The 17465-nt window shown below is 41.7% G+C and overlaps 1 protein-coding gene across 14 annotated transcripts in view; it reads right to left on the reverse strand.

Moving 5' to 3' along the window:
* Positions 1 to 17465, reverse strand: part of ptprt (protein tyrosine phosphatase receptor type T) — a 287950-nt gene that overhangs the window by 176828 nt on the left and 93657 nt on the right. For 13 of the 14 annotated variants that reach the window (XM_034287365.1, XM_034287364.1, XM_020055893.2 and 10 more), the window contains exon 6: positions 17245 to 17419. In XM_034287365.1, coding sequence (XP_034143256.1) covers positions 17245 to 17419 — 175 coding nt within the window. The remainder of the gene's footprint in view (positions 1 to 17244; positions 17420 to 17465) is intronic. The other variant, XM_020055888.2, reaches the window with a different exon arrangement.

The raw sequence follows: 17465 nt of genomic DNA on the forward strand, positions 1-17465 counted from the left end.
ACCGCCATCTCATCCTCTGATTTCCTCATGCAGAGGAGAAAACCATCTACCACCCTGAGATATACAACCTGGGAGCAATGATCTCATATCGAAGATTGGGTCTGTCTGAGCAGAGAGCACACATCTCATACACACCCACACAAACACACACACACTAACAAACTCATAAAAAAAGAGAAACCAGCACACACGTTTTCTCATTAATTTTTCTCAATCACATAAAATACCATTCAAAATGTTGGGGTCACATCGTCAAGAGTGAAGAGGTGACTCCGGGATGTTGGCCTTCTAGGCAGAGCTGCAAAGAAAAGGCCATACTGCACTACACATCTCTTTTGAGATGGGGGTTGATGGAAGGTTCTCTGTTTTCCTCCTATCTCAGACTGGCCAATAAAAAGATTAAGATGGGCATAAGAACATAGACACTGGACAGAGGAAGAACTCGGCCTAGCTAGAAGGCCAGCATCTTGGAGTCGCCTCTTCACTGTTGATGTTGAGAGTGGTATTTTGCAGGTACTTTTTAATGAAGCTGCCAGTTGAGGAACTGAAAGGTGTCTGTTTCTCAAACTAGACACTAATGTATTTGTCCTCTTCCAAAGTTGTGAACCTCCCACTGCTCTTTCTGTTCTGGTCAGAGCCAATATGTGCGGATCTGTGAAGGGACTACTACACATTGTTGCAAGAGATCTTCAGTTTCTTGGAAATTTCTCCCATGGAATAGCCTTTATTTCTCTGAACAACAATAAACTGACGAGTTTAAGAAGTTAAGAGGAAAGTTCTTTGTTTCTGGCCATTTTGAGTCTGTAATCGAACCCACAATTGCTGATTCTGAAGATACTGAACTTGTCTAAAGAAGGACAGTTTTATTGCTTCTTTAATCAGCAGTTTTCAGCTGTGCTAAAATAATCGCAAAATGTTTTTCTAATGATCCGTTAGACTTTTAAAATGATACACTTGGATAAGCAACAACAACTTGCCATTGAAACACAGGAGTGATGGTTGCTCATAATGGGCCTCCATATGCCTATGTAGATATTCCACTGAAAATCAGATGTTTCCAGCTAAAATAGTCATTTGCAACATAACAGTGTCTACACTGTATTTCCAATCAATTTGATGTTACCTTAATGGATACTTTTTTCTTAATTTTCTTTCGAACACAGGGACATTTCTAAGTGACCCCATTTTGAACGGAAGTGTAATGTATAGACACACACAAACATACTCACAACACACATTTTCTCTTTCAGACATAAACACAAACATGCACCATTCTGATTTAGTTTCAGGATTGGGTTTTTATTTAAATGTTACCACCTGCTTCCTTACTGCAAGTGGCATCTAACATTCAAACAGCTTTTAGACGTAGCTTTTTTCCTGGCCCCGGCATTGAGTAAAATAAATCTCATCATTGCAATGGAAAGGTAAAGTACTATGCTGACTTTCCTTTGAAACGAGATGGGTTCTTTCTATTAGGGTTTCTTGCAATCCCAAATTAACTACAAGTTATCTGGAAGGAAAGCTGAAAGTAAAATCTCCCCAAGAACGTACTTTTTTGCCCCTCCACTTTTTCCCCATAAACTTCTAGTACTGCAAATGTTTTACTATTTAAATTTAATTTTTTCAGGTAGTCTTTGTTAAAAATCTAAAGAAATTAGCAATTTCTGAATTGTAAAATTGCATTTTACAATGTCCTTAAAACATCTCTAGATCTTAAGCAACGCTGGATATAAAATTAGCAAAATGCTTCAATAGTAAAGGCTATCTACATTACCTGAGCATACACCATTTCAATGGAGGATTCACTGATCTATTTTAAAAGGCCTATGGAAAGTATTCCACATTTCAGATTTTTCCCATATTTGATGCATTGGAAAGTTTGATTAGACTTAATTTAATGGACATTTTATGTCAGTGATCTACAAAAAGAATTAAAATGTGTTTAATGAAATGAAAAACGTAATGCAAATACTGTCCTTATAGATAACATGGTATGCTATAAATTTGAAACTGAGAACCATTCAGGCTCTTGAGTCAATACACGTTAGAAAAACCGGTGGCAGAACATGCAGTAACTGTTTTATAATTATTCTTGGTGATTATATGGTAAAACTGCTGAGCAGATTCGTTTTTCTCTGACTGCACTACACATCTCTTTAGTAGCTGGGTATATTGATACACCATCTAAATCCTAATTATGAAGTTTACCATGCTCAAAGGAATAGTCATGGTCTACTTTTTTAAATACATTTTCTTATCATTTTTATACCCCTGCTTTGCAAGGGGTACCTACCGTGTCTTTATGTTTGAATATGTGCTTGAAATTCACTTCTCAAAAGAGGGACCTTACAGCTCATTTTATATGTATGTGGGGTAAAGAGATGAGATAGTCATTAAAAAATTCTCTTAAACATTATTTTATATAGCACAGAGGCTGTACAACATAGTATAAAAACATTTTTACTGCTAAACTTTGTCTGTACAGCTGGGTGCAAATGGTTTATGGTAATCATAGTTACAAATCATATTTACAAAGATTTTCTGCACTAAACTTTTGACTTATGAAACTACAACTCCCAACCGTGCAGCATCTCACAAGTCTTTTGAGTCATATATCTTATTTCTCAAATGATGCGTTGAGCTGGCAATAAATGAAATGGATTTAAAGTAATTGAACAAATGCAAGCTCAATTAGTTATTTAATAATCCCAAAATAAGTGAACTAATTATCACTTCCTTGATTAAGTGAAACAGACGAGCCATTTAGGGCTACATCAAAAATGTGAAACGTCTGATGGTCCCTGACGACAGGTTTGGGAACCGCTGCTGTAAGCTGATGAGTGATGAACAGCTGTCAGTCTCGACAGGGGCCACCTTCTCCAAGTGGTATATGAGCAGGAGTCCTGGGACCGCCATTACCAGGGTTGTCATCAGCATCTGTAATGGCTCCTAAGGTTGCGGCCTAATGCAGGAGCTGGGATTCTTCCAAATGACAGTCTATTCCATGATTGCTGTACTATTCACCTGGGCTGATAGGATTTTGGTTAAAAGTAATGCAGTCTGTAGAAAAAAATAAGCAAATCCCATTTGGGATGCATGGGTGCCCTAACGCCCTGATGGTATAAAGGGAAAATACAGCCAGTTTTGCAATCCGTTCTCACGAACCTGGTACTTCTATGGGCTTAATTCATACAGTAAGATATTATGGGGACACCAAGGTTGTTTGAGGAAAGTGAGATGTAAAATAATATGAGAATGTATTGACCTTAAAGAGAAGGTATATGACCATAAAGCTTGAATTGGAATATTGGGATCACTGTCCAGTAGGTTGTGTAATAACCCCTCCAGGATACAATTGGAAAGAAGTGATTTACACATTTCAGCAACTACACATGTATAGGGGCTCAGAGACTTGACTTGGATTCACTGGATATTTACCAGTTTTAGGGAGAAGAAAGAAACAAATGAGATAACAAAAGAAGCCAACTTCTTAAACATTTATTCTTGAGAACAACACATTTTCCTCATGAACTAGAGTAGGAAGCCTTTGAAAACACTGTTAACCATCACAAAGAACTGAGCATGTGGAGAGAAGAAGGAAAATGTGTGTATTTGAAAGTGTTTACAGACAATGAGAACCGGTGAGGGAGACATGAGGAAGAGGGAGTGCAGTGACAAGTGAGTATTGAACCCTGGCCTTCGAAAGGGAGTCACACTGCCAGCATGGAGCCAGGAGTGTCCCCACTGGACCACAGCACCCACAGCAATAACTCTGGTGCCACTTCCCGTAACAGACCAAGCATGGCCCTTATCTAAGGCCTTCTGCTACATTTCCATTTCCAAGTGTGGGGTGTTGATGGTTTGGTGCCCTGCGCCAGCTACACGGGGGCTATCAGTTCGGGCATCAGAGGTGGACGAGAGGGGGTTGGGGGGGGGGCACACAAGCTAGGGACTCGTAATTTCCCTCATCTTTATCGCTCGGCACTCAGCTGGGATTTTTTCGATGTAATTTTTTTTAATCAAGGGATATTGGATGAAACTTTGCCATTTGCATGATACCAGATCAGGCCCCAGTAGGCAGAGGAATGCAGATATGAAGGAATGGATAGTAGTAGATATAGCATAACATGGGTATTTGTAGTTGGGAGACAAGTATAACAGTGCTGTCTTCACCTTATGCTTGCCCCCAAAAACAGACAGAGAAAGGGAGGTGTGATTGAAAAATCTGCAGAAACCTCATTAGTGAATACCACTGGATTTCTAGGTCCCAGCATCATTATCAGCAAAAGCCAATTTTTCAGCTCCACAAAATTCTGCGGCGGCACACCGATAGCTCCCGCTGCTTTCATGTGCCGCACACTGAGGGAAGCGCCTCGCCACCCAGGAATGGGCCCTCGGAGCGCTCTGCTGATTAAATCAACGGATCTCAGGATTTTGCCAGGGACCAGATTCTCTCCACCATTAATGAGAGCTGATAGCAGCTTGAGGTTCATAACAGGAATCATTTAAGGTTGTGTGACAACATGCCATCAAAAATCGAAAAAACAAACCTTGCATCTTGCTAATAATAATATCATGCTAATGCTAACAATAGAGCCCATCAACATATTATGTGCATGTTTTTGTATAAGAGTAGTCCTCCAGCCTTTTCATGTCGGAGCTTTCAAATGCAGTATCAGACATGTGGCTGTATATATATTAGCAGTACTCTGAATTGAAGAAACACGGGAGTCTTATCTCAATTCTAGGGTGATTGGATTTGTATTTGCGAAAGGGGACATTGTGTATATCTCTACCCTGGGCTAATGCATTCTCCTTCTTTGTTGCCTCATCCTATGATGTTACTTCCTAGTGCAAGCCAACAAAGAATGTTTTGATCAAAAGGCAAGGCAACATAAAGGACAGTGAAAAAGAAATATATTTCTGAGTGAAGATATACAATGATATGTGTGGGTATGAGTGTGTGAGACAGAGAGCGAGAGAAAGAAAGAGATAGAGAGAGAGAGAGAGAGAGAGAGAGAGAGAGAGGAAAAAATAATCCACTTCTAACTTGCACTCCAAAGACATGGGGTATATGTAGACAGCCTGTGAAAAGCACATCCATGGGGGAGGTTCTTCCCCACAGGAACCAGGGAATGAATCTTCCATCCTCACTACTCAAAGGAAACGCTGCTGTGGACACCTGTACCTGCAATTCCAACTCCACCAGTACACACCCAGAAACGCACACACACACATAAGTACACACACACATAAGTACACACACACATAAGTACACACACACACGTAGAGACCTGAACACTTTCACTCCTACAAAACATATCTCCATCCACTTTGACACTTCCACACACATCCACAGTCACTCTTTACTGCCGAAAGAAGAAAGGCTTAATCCCTCGGTGCACAGGGGTGAAAATGTATAGCAGATATTTATTCCAATATATAGGAGCCGTTTTGAAGTAGTGTTTGGTCGGTACTGCTGGAGGGGGAAAAAATAGGAAATAAATAAGTATGCACATATAGACACACACGCACGCACACAAACAGATAAACTGGCACAAACTGTTTGAAGTGCTAACTCTTGGGCTGGCTGCTTATCTCCCCTGAAGTATTATGGCCCTCTAATCCATCTCTGTAACTCAGCCTCTTCACAGGCTGCTTCCTGCCTCAGCGCGCAGCAGCACAGCCCCTAAATCCTCTGGTAATGCCTTCTTCCTGGGCTGTCTTCTTGGAGATAACGTAGGCCTCCCGGTTTCTGCCGTCGCGCCATGACACCCCTCCCCCCACACCCGCGATCTCCCGCCACCCTCGCAACCCCGCCCCCATCAACGCTATAACGGGGCCCCCGCGTCCAGCGAAACTCGGCTTCACTCTTGGGGATCCCATGTACTGGCACACAGGGCTGGTATGATCATCTGGTTGGCTGCGCCAGATAAGCTTTGGTGGACTACCAGGGAGGTATGGAGCACCGCGGAAAATTGGCACCAGCTAAAGGAGGAATTAAATTCTGACTGACTGTTTTTTGTCTACTTTTCTAAACCAGGTAGAGAGAGTGAGAGAGAGAAGGTGGAGATGGAGAGAGTAGAGAGAGCGGGGGTTGGGCAGCGCAGTGGGGGGGGGGGGGGTATTCTACCGAGCTTCTTACTGTCAGCTAAATGAGTGCCCATCAAGTGGCAGTCAAAGGGAATTAAGTTCACGCTGCGCAGCTTTGCTGCAAGTCAACTAAAGCAACTTAAAATGTCTTGTGGAAAGAAGCTGTGCAAACCACTTAGGAATAATTTGAAGTACAGTAAAGCTTGCACATCTACCTGGAATGTCCAGAAGTCCTATTTTCAAAGACGTTTTTGAAGTATTTTTTGTTCTAACAAGTATGGAAGTAAAACCGATCTAAAATGTAACTAATTAAGATTTGTTTTTCTTTCAATACATTTTTCTTTACAAACATCTATAGTTATTGATGTACAGAATGTGTTGGACAGAAACTGTAATAATGTTATTAACAATTAGTAACTTAACAAAAAAATGAATTAATATGGTCTTGACAAAGCACTAAACACATAATGTTTGTACAGTATATTCACAAATGCTATTTATTAGTAAAGTTGTGTAAGAACTGTGGCCATGATAGCGCCTTCATTCTTGAATCGTAATGCATCAATACTAGTTCCTCTGACATTTCCCCGTGAAATGACCCAGGAAAAAAACAGCAAAACAGAGTAGCAAAATTAAGACTTTTTTATTGATTAGTCTTGGGGATAATGATTTAGTGTGTCTGTGGTGTGTTGTGGTGTCAACACATTTCATAACCGCTTTCACTTGACTTCATCTTCATAGGTTTGTGTCAGAGATAAACTGCATAATCGCGGAAGCTCGAATAATCAGTTAGCTACGGCTGTGGAGGAAAGTGCAGTTCTCTGAACATTTCGACTGAAACATCAATGGCCAGACATTACAAATACATTAATGTGTCTATCAGGGTTTCTGTGGAGATGGATGCTGTACAGAACAGTTTTGCTATGTGCATATAAATCAATATATATGTGCGTGTATATACAGCCCCGGAAAAATTAAGAGACCACTGCACCTTTTTCTTTCCTTTCCAAAAATGTTGAAAAGGAAAGTTTTGAGTGAAGAACAGAAGCGTTCAATTTACAGTGGTCTCAATTTCCATTCTGTTCCTCACACAAAACCTTCCTTTTCGACTTTTTTGGAAAGGAAAGAAAAAGGTGCAGTGGTCTCTTAATTTTTTCCGGAGCTGTATATATATGTACACACACTGTTGAGCCAAAACATTATGACCACTTACAGGTGAAGAGAATAATGTTCATCTCCTAACAAGGTCATATGTCAAGCTCTGGGTAGATTAGATGGTAAGCGAAACAATCAGTTCTTGTAGTCAATGTGTTGAATGTAGGAGAAATGGGCAGGAGTTAAGACCTGAGCGACTTTGACAAGGGCCAAATTGATATGGCTAGACAACTAGGTCAGAGCATCTCTGAAATGACAAGGCTTGTGGGGTGCTCCCAGTCAGCAGTGGTGAGTATATACCCACAGTGGTCTGAGGGAGAAACCACAAACAGGGTGTTGGGCGCCCAAAGCTCACTGATTCAGTGAGAGGGCAATGAAGGCTAGTCCAAACCGACAGAAGGTCTACTCTGACACAAGTCACAGAAGATTTTAAGGATGGCAACAGGAGGAATGTGCCCCAACACACTGTGCATCACACCCTGCTGTGTATAGGGCTGCGTAGCCAATGCTGACCCCTGTCCACTGTCAAAAGTGCCTACAACTGGGCACGTAAGCATCAGAACTGGACCTTGGAGTAGTGAAAGATATTTGCCTGGCCCGATGAGTCCCACTTTCTATTAAGTCATGTGGACGGGTGGTTGTGCACTCGTGTGCCGTTTACCTGGGAAGTAATGACACCAGGATGCACTGTGGGAAGAAGACAAGCAGGAGGGAAAGTGATCCTCTGGGCAATATTCTGCTGGGAAACCCTGGGTCTGGGCATTCATGTGGATATAAATTTGACACATGCCACCTATCTACACAGAGTTGCAGACCAGGTACACCCATTCATGGCAATGGAATTCCTTGATATGAGTGGCCTCTTTCTGCCGGATAAGGCACCACGAAGAGGACAAAGAGCATAATAGGCAGGTGGTCATAATGTTTTGGCTTATCAGTGTATACATGCCCATAATGGAACCATATCCCATTGATAGTGTGGTACGCTACTTTCCCTTGGGTAAGCAGGACAACTCACTAAAAGGACTACATAGGGAGTAGACTTCCATTTCCAACTAACGCCTTGACCATAGACATCCCCGCCATACCCAAATGAATGACTCTGTGGCCTAGGGTGATCCAGTGATCACACAGGTACTGCTGCAGCTTGGATCTGAATTTGCTCTTTCAGCAAAAAACTTGCTCCTCTGTCGTTCCTGTCCGATAAAACAAATATGCCGGACCTAAAAATAATATTTTGAAATAAATTAAGAAATAAAAGGTCTCTGATTAACTATTTGCCCACTGTCCTCTGTACATGAATGAGCAGCAAACTGGCTGACCCGTTGCTGGATATTCAACTGCAGGAAAGAGCTTTGAGGAACACTCAAGGACCTGGTTTGGGAGACAGGTGGAGTGTGTCACGTACTCTGTCTTTCACACACACAAACACACACAATTGAGGTTTAACGAAAATGACTTAACTCAGGTGTTGAATATTATGTGCCTTTTACCAAAAGCTTGCAGCCAAAGCGGCATGTGCATATTAACATGCATCCCCATGGGGAATCAATTCCACCGCCACTGGCAAGGCAATTGCCACACTACTAACAGAGCCGTGCAGAACTTGAATGGCTACAAGGGACGTACACAGGTCATTTTCGTTGCTCTGAGGATTTGTGTGACAGCGATGATAGACTGGAATTTGAAGTGGTTGGCCTAAAACGTATAACTGCAGTGTCCATTATAGCACAGCATCTGTCAACAGAATGGTTGAGTAGCTGTCATTATTAGCCATTACATATTAGCACCATCATGATTTCGCTTTATATCAGTTGTTAAAATAAATCTGTTAATGGAAGCTTGTGACTGAAATTCGAGTAATCTTCTGACATGCCATGCTCAGTTTTAAAGACAGAAAAAAGGGCATTTCAGCTCAATCTTTAACCATATCAATTCCACACTTAAACATTTTCATATTGGGAGGGGAGGCCCTACTTTCCTTTACCTGCATGCAATGGCCTTATTTGTTTTCAAAATATTGCACTTATCAAATTATTATCAAGACAACCAGGTCTAACAGGTGAAATACAAAAGCATTTGACATAAACATTCTGTATGAGCTTTCAGGGAATTAAAGTTTTACAGACAATTTAAGACCTAAGCGAAATTGAATAAAATCTATTGTCAAGTGTTACAGACAATTTAAGACCTAGGCAACATTTTATAAAAACTATTGCAAAGTAGTTTACAGTCGAAAAAAGTTTGGTTACACTTTATTTGAAGGGGTGTGCATAAGAATGACATGACACTGTCATGATACTGTCACAACCATGACATGACACATTAAGGAATCATTTTAAATGTTTATGAATGTTGTCATTAGGTGTCCTTTGGTTGATTATGTCATTTTTTATGCAATGTTGACATTGTTTGGGATCTCTTTGTTATGACAACTTGACATTGACTGAGACAACATAACCTGCCAATGTCTTTGTTATGACAACTTGACATTAACTGAGACAACATAACCTGTCAGTGTCTTTTTTTATGACAACATGACAGTAACCAAGACAACATAACCTGTCATAAAATTGGCCTAATTATCAAACATGAAGAAACAATTAGCCAGTATTCTGTCGGCCATAAAAGGAACTTTGCTGATCCTGAGATTGGTGCTCACACTCAGCATATTGAGCATGCATGACAGAAATACAAATATGGAGTCATAAAGGTAATCACACTCCTGAGTCAATGAAGATTCACCTCAAAATGATAGTTGCACCACTGGTTGGCCATACGCCATCACAATGTATTGGGCAGACTTTTCCATGATGTGAAAAAACAAGTCAAGTTAATATTTTTTTTTTGCAGGAACATAGTTTGTACTGTCATTTTGTTAATGTCGATGCAGGACATCCATTCATGTAACTAGTGGTTTGCATGAACAATAGGCTGTGTAATATACATTATTCAAGAGACAATATACATAATCCAATATGTTAATATGATTACAGTGCAGTAAACATTATTAAAAAGTAGACTGGCTACTCGCGTCTTCAAATAGGTGTGACATAATTGAATTTTGTAAATGTATTGTTCAGGAACAATCATTGCACTGTAAGGGTTAGCGATTAGCTAGTTCCTAGTTCCTTGTTCCTAGCTTGCTTCGGTTGGTTATTAGCTGGTTCCAGTTAGCTGTATGCTAGCTCCAGACAAGTGTTTGTCAGTTCCGGGCAGCACTTTGCTAAATTGCTCAGCCATGTTCTATTTGTGTTAACATGAAGGTAATTTGTTAAACTATCACTATCTAGCCTACTTTATAAATAAAGTTTTCAAGTTTTCAATAAAGTTTTATGAATAGTTTATATTACTTAGGCTATTGTTCATGCAAAGAACTAGGTACTGTACATAAATGGATGTCCTGTATCAACTTTAACAAATGACAGTACTTACTGTGTTCTTGCAAAAAACAACATGAGTTTATGTCCTGTGTCAACAAGAACAAATGACACTACAGTCGGTTTGTTAATGCATTTGTAAACCATTACTAAAGTAAGGGTTATCATTGTTAACCGTTTGTTCATGTCTTGTTCATGTCTTGTTCATCAATGTTCGTTCAAGGTAATTACAGAATTTGATAATGGTTGTTCATGTACCCTTATCGGAAAGTGTTTCCAAAGTAGGATTGTTTATTTTTTGGGAAACATTTGTTGTGCAAAAATAATAGATGAAATGTATTGCTTTTGTTAAGATATTTAAAAGCATTTGATGGACTTCATTACATCTTTTTGACAGTATTTGACCAACTTAATGACATCTTTAGTTCAAATTGTACCACTGTACTTATATTTTATGACACTTATGAATGCATTTGACAGTGTTACAACATGTCATGACAACTTTATGACAAGTCCAAATTATGCCACTTTACTTGAGGTCAAGAAACATATTCATGACACAATTCTAATGGTCTCATGACAACCAATGTCAAAACCAACCACATATGACAGTTGTATTTAATGCTAACACATAAAGCTAAATGGTTTCTTCAAGTTTGATGATCAAGCCCTCTATGACAAGTTTATGGCAGGTAATGTTTCTGACTAACTGTACCACAGCATGGTTTGGCGTTTTCTCCGTAGCCAACTTGAAGGCCCTGCAACAGGTGGTGGAAACCGAATAGTACATCACTGGTACCCAGCTCCCAGCCATCGTAGACCTCCAGCACAAGCGGTGTCTGTGCAAGGTGTGTGGCATCATCAAGGACCCTTCACATCCATGCCACAAACTGCCCTCCTTCCATCAAGCAGGGGGTACAGGTCACTTCGTTCCAGCACCAGAAGGCTCAGGAACAATTTCTTTCCATATGCTGTAACCCTGCTGAATTCTGTGACCCATCACTAACCATATCCACCCTTTGTACTACTGGACTCTGACACTGCCTTGCATAATCTGAAATGTTCAGTTGTTACAGGTACGTCTACCCTGGGAACCTCAATGCTGCTATCCCTGCATTTCAGTTGCACATGCTACCCTACCCCTTCAATTTCATTGTACTGTACTTGTTCAATTACAATAATGTTTAATCTAATCTAATGTTGTCGTGGTTAATGTCAAGTTGTCATAACAAAGACATTGACTGGATATTTTGTCTTAGTTAATGTCAAGTTGTCATAACAAAGACATTGGCAGATTGTGTTGACTCAAAGAAATCCCAAACAATAACAACCTTGCATAAAAAATGACATAATCAACCGAATGACACCTAATGACAACATTCATAAATGTTCATAATGATTCGTACATGTGTCAAGTCATGGCTATGACAGTATCATGACAATGTCATGACACTCTTATGCACACCCCTTTAAATTAAGTGTTACCAAAAGTGTTTATGGTATTTTGTTCCACCATCAGTGTTACCTTGCATCTGTGCCACCTCGTACCCATTCTACCTCGTATATATGCCATCTCGTATCGGTGTTACCTTGTATCGGTGCCACCTCGTATTGGTTCAACCTTGTATCGGTACCACCTCATATCTGTTCTACCTTATATCCGTGCCACCTTGTATCCTCGTATTGGTGTCACCTTGTACCGGTGTTACCTTATAACGGTGTTACCTCGCATCTTTGTCAACTCGTATCCGTGCCACCTCATATCCGTGCCACCTCGTATCCGTGCCACCTCGTATCCGTGCCACCTCGTATCCGTGCCACCTCGTAACCGTGCCATCTCGTATCCATGCCACCTCATATCCGTGCCATCTCATATCCATGCCACCTCATATCCGTGCCATCTCGTATCCGTGTTACCTGGTATCGGTGACACTTCGTATGCGTGATCACTCAAATCGGTGACACCTCGAATCAGTTTAACCTCGCATCTTTGTCACCTTGTATCCGTGCCACCTCGTATCCGTGCCACCTTGTATCCGTGCCATCTCGTATGCGTGCCACCTCGTATGCGTGCCACCTCGTATCCATGCCATCTCGTATCTGTGCTGCATAACCTTAAATTCTCTCTCACTCCCTCAAATGGCAAATTTAATGGCTGAAACTCAAGTTACTAGGGGGCTGACCAGCATTGGACAAGCTTGCAGTCCATAAGCAACATATCGATTCCCTGAACATGCACAACTTCCAGAAAAAAAGCAAGGTGACTTTAAGGCTTACTTAGGACAATAATTATTCTCATAGATCATGCAGGTGTGAACTGCACACTAACACAAAACCAACCCATAGCAGAAGGTTTAAAACACCACTCTGGTAGACGCAGAATGTCCAGATTATGCCTTAGATAATAATAACATGGCATTTAGCAGGCACTTTCATCCAAAATGTCTGGAAATGTAACTAATCCATTATATATACTTTATTACGTGAAGTTATTATGAAGTGCAACTCAATCGTCTCTTTGGACAAACTCCTCAAAGAAGTTCACTAACCCCAGGGTGCACAGAAGCAGGGCGGTCTTAGTTACCCAAGATACACTGTTATGCTGCACACACGCACACACTCACACATGCAGACAGGCATGCACGCACACACTGGCACACAAACACACACCAAGCCCTGATCTCACACACACTACGGCTTGACTAAAAGCTGTTAGGGACAGGGCCTTCGAAAAAACTCCAACCCCTCTACAGGCGATGGCTGCCATCCCTGGGCCCTGGGGCGAGTCCTGCCAATGCATATGTTTTACAATGCCATACAAATGAGAAAGCCAGGAGAGCATGACAGATGACTCGGGATCATTATAAACTTTTTGAAGGGCATGTTGGTGACAGGGTGGCAGTGGATTGGCTGGTCGGTCGCGGGTCAACTCTTCCTTTTCACAACACAGCAACTCATGGACTTTCCAGAGTTGATCAAGCCGAAACAAAACTAATTGGAAAATGTCCGCCTTATCGTGACAGCTCGAGGTAAACGTGCATAAAGGAGTGGACTTATGCAGAGGCGGGTTAAGGGGGAGGGTGGCACTTGTGAACGTAAGGATAAGTAAAGGACAAACATCTGTCATCGTGTATCTTCTTCAGTGTGCAATACCATTTATGAGGTGTGAACTTCGTCATGGGGGTGTCAAAGTGGAAGACGGGAAGGACGACGAGGAAGAGTCATGAAAGGGAGAACAGGAATCAAGAGAGTAACAGGAGGAATCAAGGAAACATAGGAGAGACAGGAAAAAACCAAGGACAGCAAGAAACAAAGGAAAGACTGTCAGGAAATAAAGGAGAGACAAGAGAAAACATGAGAAAGAGGGAGAAAACAAGGGAAAGAGCCAGAAAACAAGGGAAAGACAGGCAGGAAATGAAGGGGAGAGAGGCAGGAAATTAAGGGGAGAGAGGGAGGAAATGAAAGAGAGACAGGGAGGAAATGAAGGAGAGACATGCAGGAAATGAAGGAGACAGGCAGGAAATGAAGTTAGGCAGCAAGTTATACAAAAGAAAACGAAGGAGAGACGGAAAAACAAGGAGAGACAGGAGGAAATGAAAGAGCTGAAGGAAATGAAGGTACAAAGGAGAAACAGACAGAAAATGAGGGAGAATGAGGGAAGGAGAGCGATATGAAGATATGTAGTGAGAAAAACAAAATTTGAGAAAGCAAGAGCCCCATGTTTGAGCATGTCCTACTCTCTGTGCATGCCAGGACAACCTACCTCCATCTATCCATCCCTGGACCAATCCATTCTTCCCTCCATATTGATCTTTTACCTCCGTCTCCACCTCTCCATTCCTCTGTCTTCACCCCTCCATCTTTACTCCCCATCTCAGCCTTCCTCCGTGACTTGGCCCACTGTTCTGTCTGCAGATGTTATTAATGGCTCAGGACAGTAACAGCGAGGGTCCCATTTATAATCTGCACAGTTCTAATCTCTTCCAATACCTGCAATTCCTTGCTATTCCTCAGTCCAAAGAGACCAATCCACCCCAAGACATATCAATGGGGAATTGAGCACTGTAGCGTGTCAATAAACACATTTTACATGCTATACAAAGTACTTACAAAAATATCTGGGCACTTTATTGTGTTCGCTATAACTCTGTATAATCAACGTATCTACTCTGTAAAACTATTGCTGCAGGAGGAGTGAGAGAGAAAAGGGGTAGCCTAGGTCACAACGAACACAGGAAGCATGCGCTTCCACCAACCTAGCACAAAATGTCATCAGCCATCCAGTAAATATAAATATAAACAGTTTATTTCAAAATGTACTAGAACATAGCAATCATTGTAATGTCATCTTTCAAATCTGGACACTCAAAGTAATCCAGCAAGCTAATAAAGCTTTGCAATATGATAACAGGTCCAGATTTCCTGTCACATCAGCTGGCTGCACCGTATTCATCCACATTTCACTTAGCACACTAAGCGCTTCAGCACATGGCACAGCAGTACCTCCATCCATGGCTCTCTGGACACGGCACGCACATTGAACATCAGCACAGTGTTGGCATTCCAGGATTCCCCTGGCAGATGCCAGTGTCTTTGAACACCTGAGCTGCCAGCAAATACAGCACAGAGACATCCACTCCCCGGTATGCACATATACACATGCACACACACACACTCACACACAGGAGTGCCCAAGAGGAGTTCACGCTGGGGGGAGACAGATGGTGCTTTAGGCTCCTGTTCTCAGCTCAAAATCCAATCAAAAACCGCCAACACCACCCAACAATAACATCCCCCTGCTATCTCTCTAACCAGACCCGAATCAAGCCCAGTTTGACTTCCACCATCTACCTTTAGTCTTACGACAGACGGCAGAGACTTTTGAGTGAATTAATCTTCCTTCATGCACGGCAGGTTTCAGTCAATAACAGATACTGTTTACTGCAACCAGAAAGGAACTTGGTATTCCGCCCGTCATCACATATCCGATATTCCTCCCATACATGCTCTATTTCTTGCCTGACCCCACACAGCCCCGGATGGGTAATACTGACAACTTGTAGCTGTCTGACACATTTAGCATTACACCCCATAGGGGGTCCCAACACTTTTGATCTTAATCCCTTTTGATGGGATGTTTTAATCAAACCCCTTTGACATGATCAACATGACTCAGATCTCATTTGTGGGATTGAAAATCCTTTCCAAATGGCGCTTTAACAATCATCTGTGAGATAACAACATTAGTCAAATATAAAGTGCTCTTTCTTCCAAAAAGAAGAAATGCTGGTTTTATCGTTACTAGATTGTGTTTTGGTAATGAATGGTGGTTTCTACCTCAGTGACCAGTGAATATTTTGCAAAGTTTGATCCTCAAGATTTTGCAAAGTTGAATCCTGTATTTTCATCTTAGAAGGCCGGTTCAAAATGTTAGCAATAAGCTTTGGCAATGTTAATACTGATTAATACTGAAACTGGACACAGAAACAGTGCAAGTAACTAATACATTTTTATAGTAAATACCACTGAAAGAACCCATTTGCACTCCTTTTTGTGAATGAAGTTGTAAATCACTTGATATTTAAATCACAACGTGCTTATTATACCTAAATGTCATTCCTCTGTTTAACAAAAACAGTGTTTAGAAAGAACCATTCTGACCACTGATACCTCCAGAATGGTGATTTGAGGAACACTTGTCTAGGTCATTGTCCAGAACTATCATCTATTCAACTCGCAAAAACCTTGTGAAATGCCAACAGATGAGACCAGTTGACATGATAGCTAAAAGCCCATTATTTGATTTTCCTAACCAAGGTACACGAATCACTGCCTGATTTACAATAATGTCCTTAGCTGTGGGCCTAAAGAAAAGGTGTCCTCTGGTTTTCAGGTGCATCGGTAAAGTGCTAGCTTTGTCTAGGCAGGGCCAGCTTGCCCCCTTTCCCCACCCATATGGGCAGTGAGCTGGAATCAAAGCCCAAGATTAGTGGGAAAATAACAGCATTAACGGTTTGTTTGGTTTAGGAAAACCACACAGGGCTGACAAAATCTCAACAGGTGGGGCGACAGGAGGGGAGAAGAGAGATAGATTCGGGGCTTGTTTACCCCTTATACCAAGACGTCATTCCAAAACCAATAAAACCTTTGCTTCTGAGATGAAAAATTACAGGAATACACAGTAAACCGGGAAAAAGCTCAAACAAAAAGTAAGTATGATTTAAAATAGGCTATTGCAGATTATTTACAGGACCCTTCCAAATTCTCACTTTCCAGTAAAGAGTGTCCACGTTTGCTGTGTTTTTTGTTCAAGGCAAAGTTAGTGTGCGTAAGTATATGGGAGAAGTAGGAGACAGAACGCACACTGCTGCTGGGGATGGTGGCTGTAATAATGAAGGCTTTTATGCCCAGATAATGGCTGTGGAGGAACCCATCTGGGTTCTGACTTGACTCCTAATAGACAGCCATTAGTGGACCCCAGTGTTAGCCTTACGTTGTCTGCTCAGTAGCTTCTAGCTTTAATTTGTTTGTTCTAGTGGCTAGCGCGCTAGCCTCTAGCTTTTGGTCACTAGTAAGATAGCTGTTAACGGGTTAGCCATAAGCAGGTTAGTCGTACCTTTGACGATGAGGTCGGCGTAGTTGGAGACCCCGGAGCCTCCATCGGAGCGGATGACGCAGCGGTAGCGGCTGGTGCTCCTCTGCGATGTGTCGCCAACGCTGACGGTGGCCGAGAAACGCCGGTGGTTCACTACCCGTGTCACCATGAGGGCTGTGTCTTTGCCGTTCCACTGCTGCAGATACAGACATTCCCTTAGAGAACAGTAGGCATGTACACGC

Source organism: Esox lucius, chromosome 17, assembly GCF_011004845.1.
Source record: "Esox lucius isolate fEsoLuc1 chromosome 17, fEsoLuc1.pri, whole genome shotgun sequence".
Taxonomy (NCBI): Eukaryota; Metazoa; Chordata; class Actinopteri; order Esociformes; family Esocidae; genus Esox; species Esox lucius.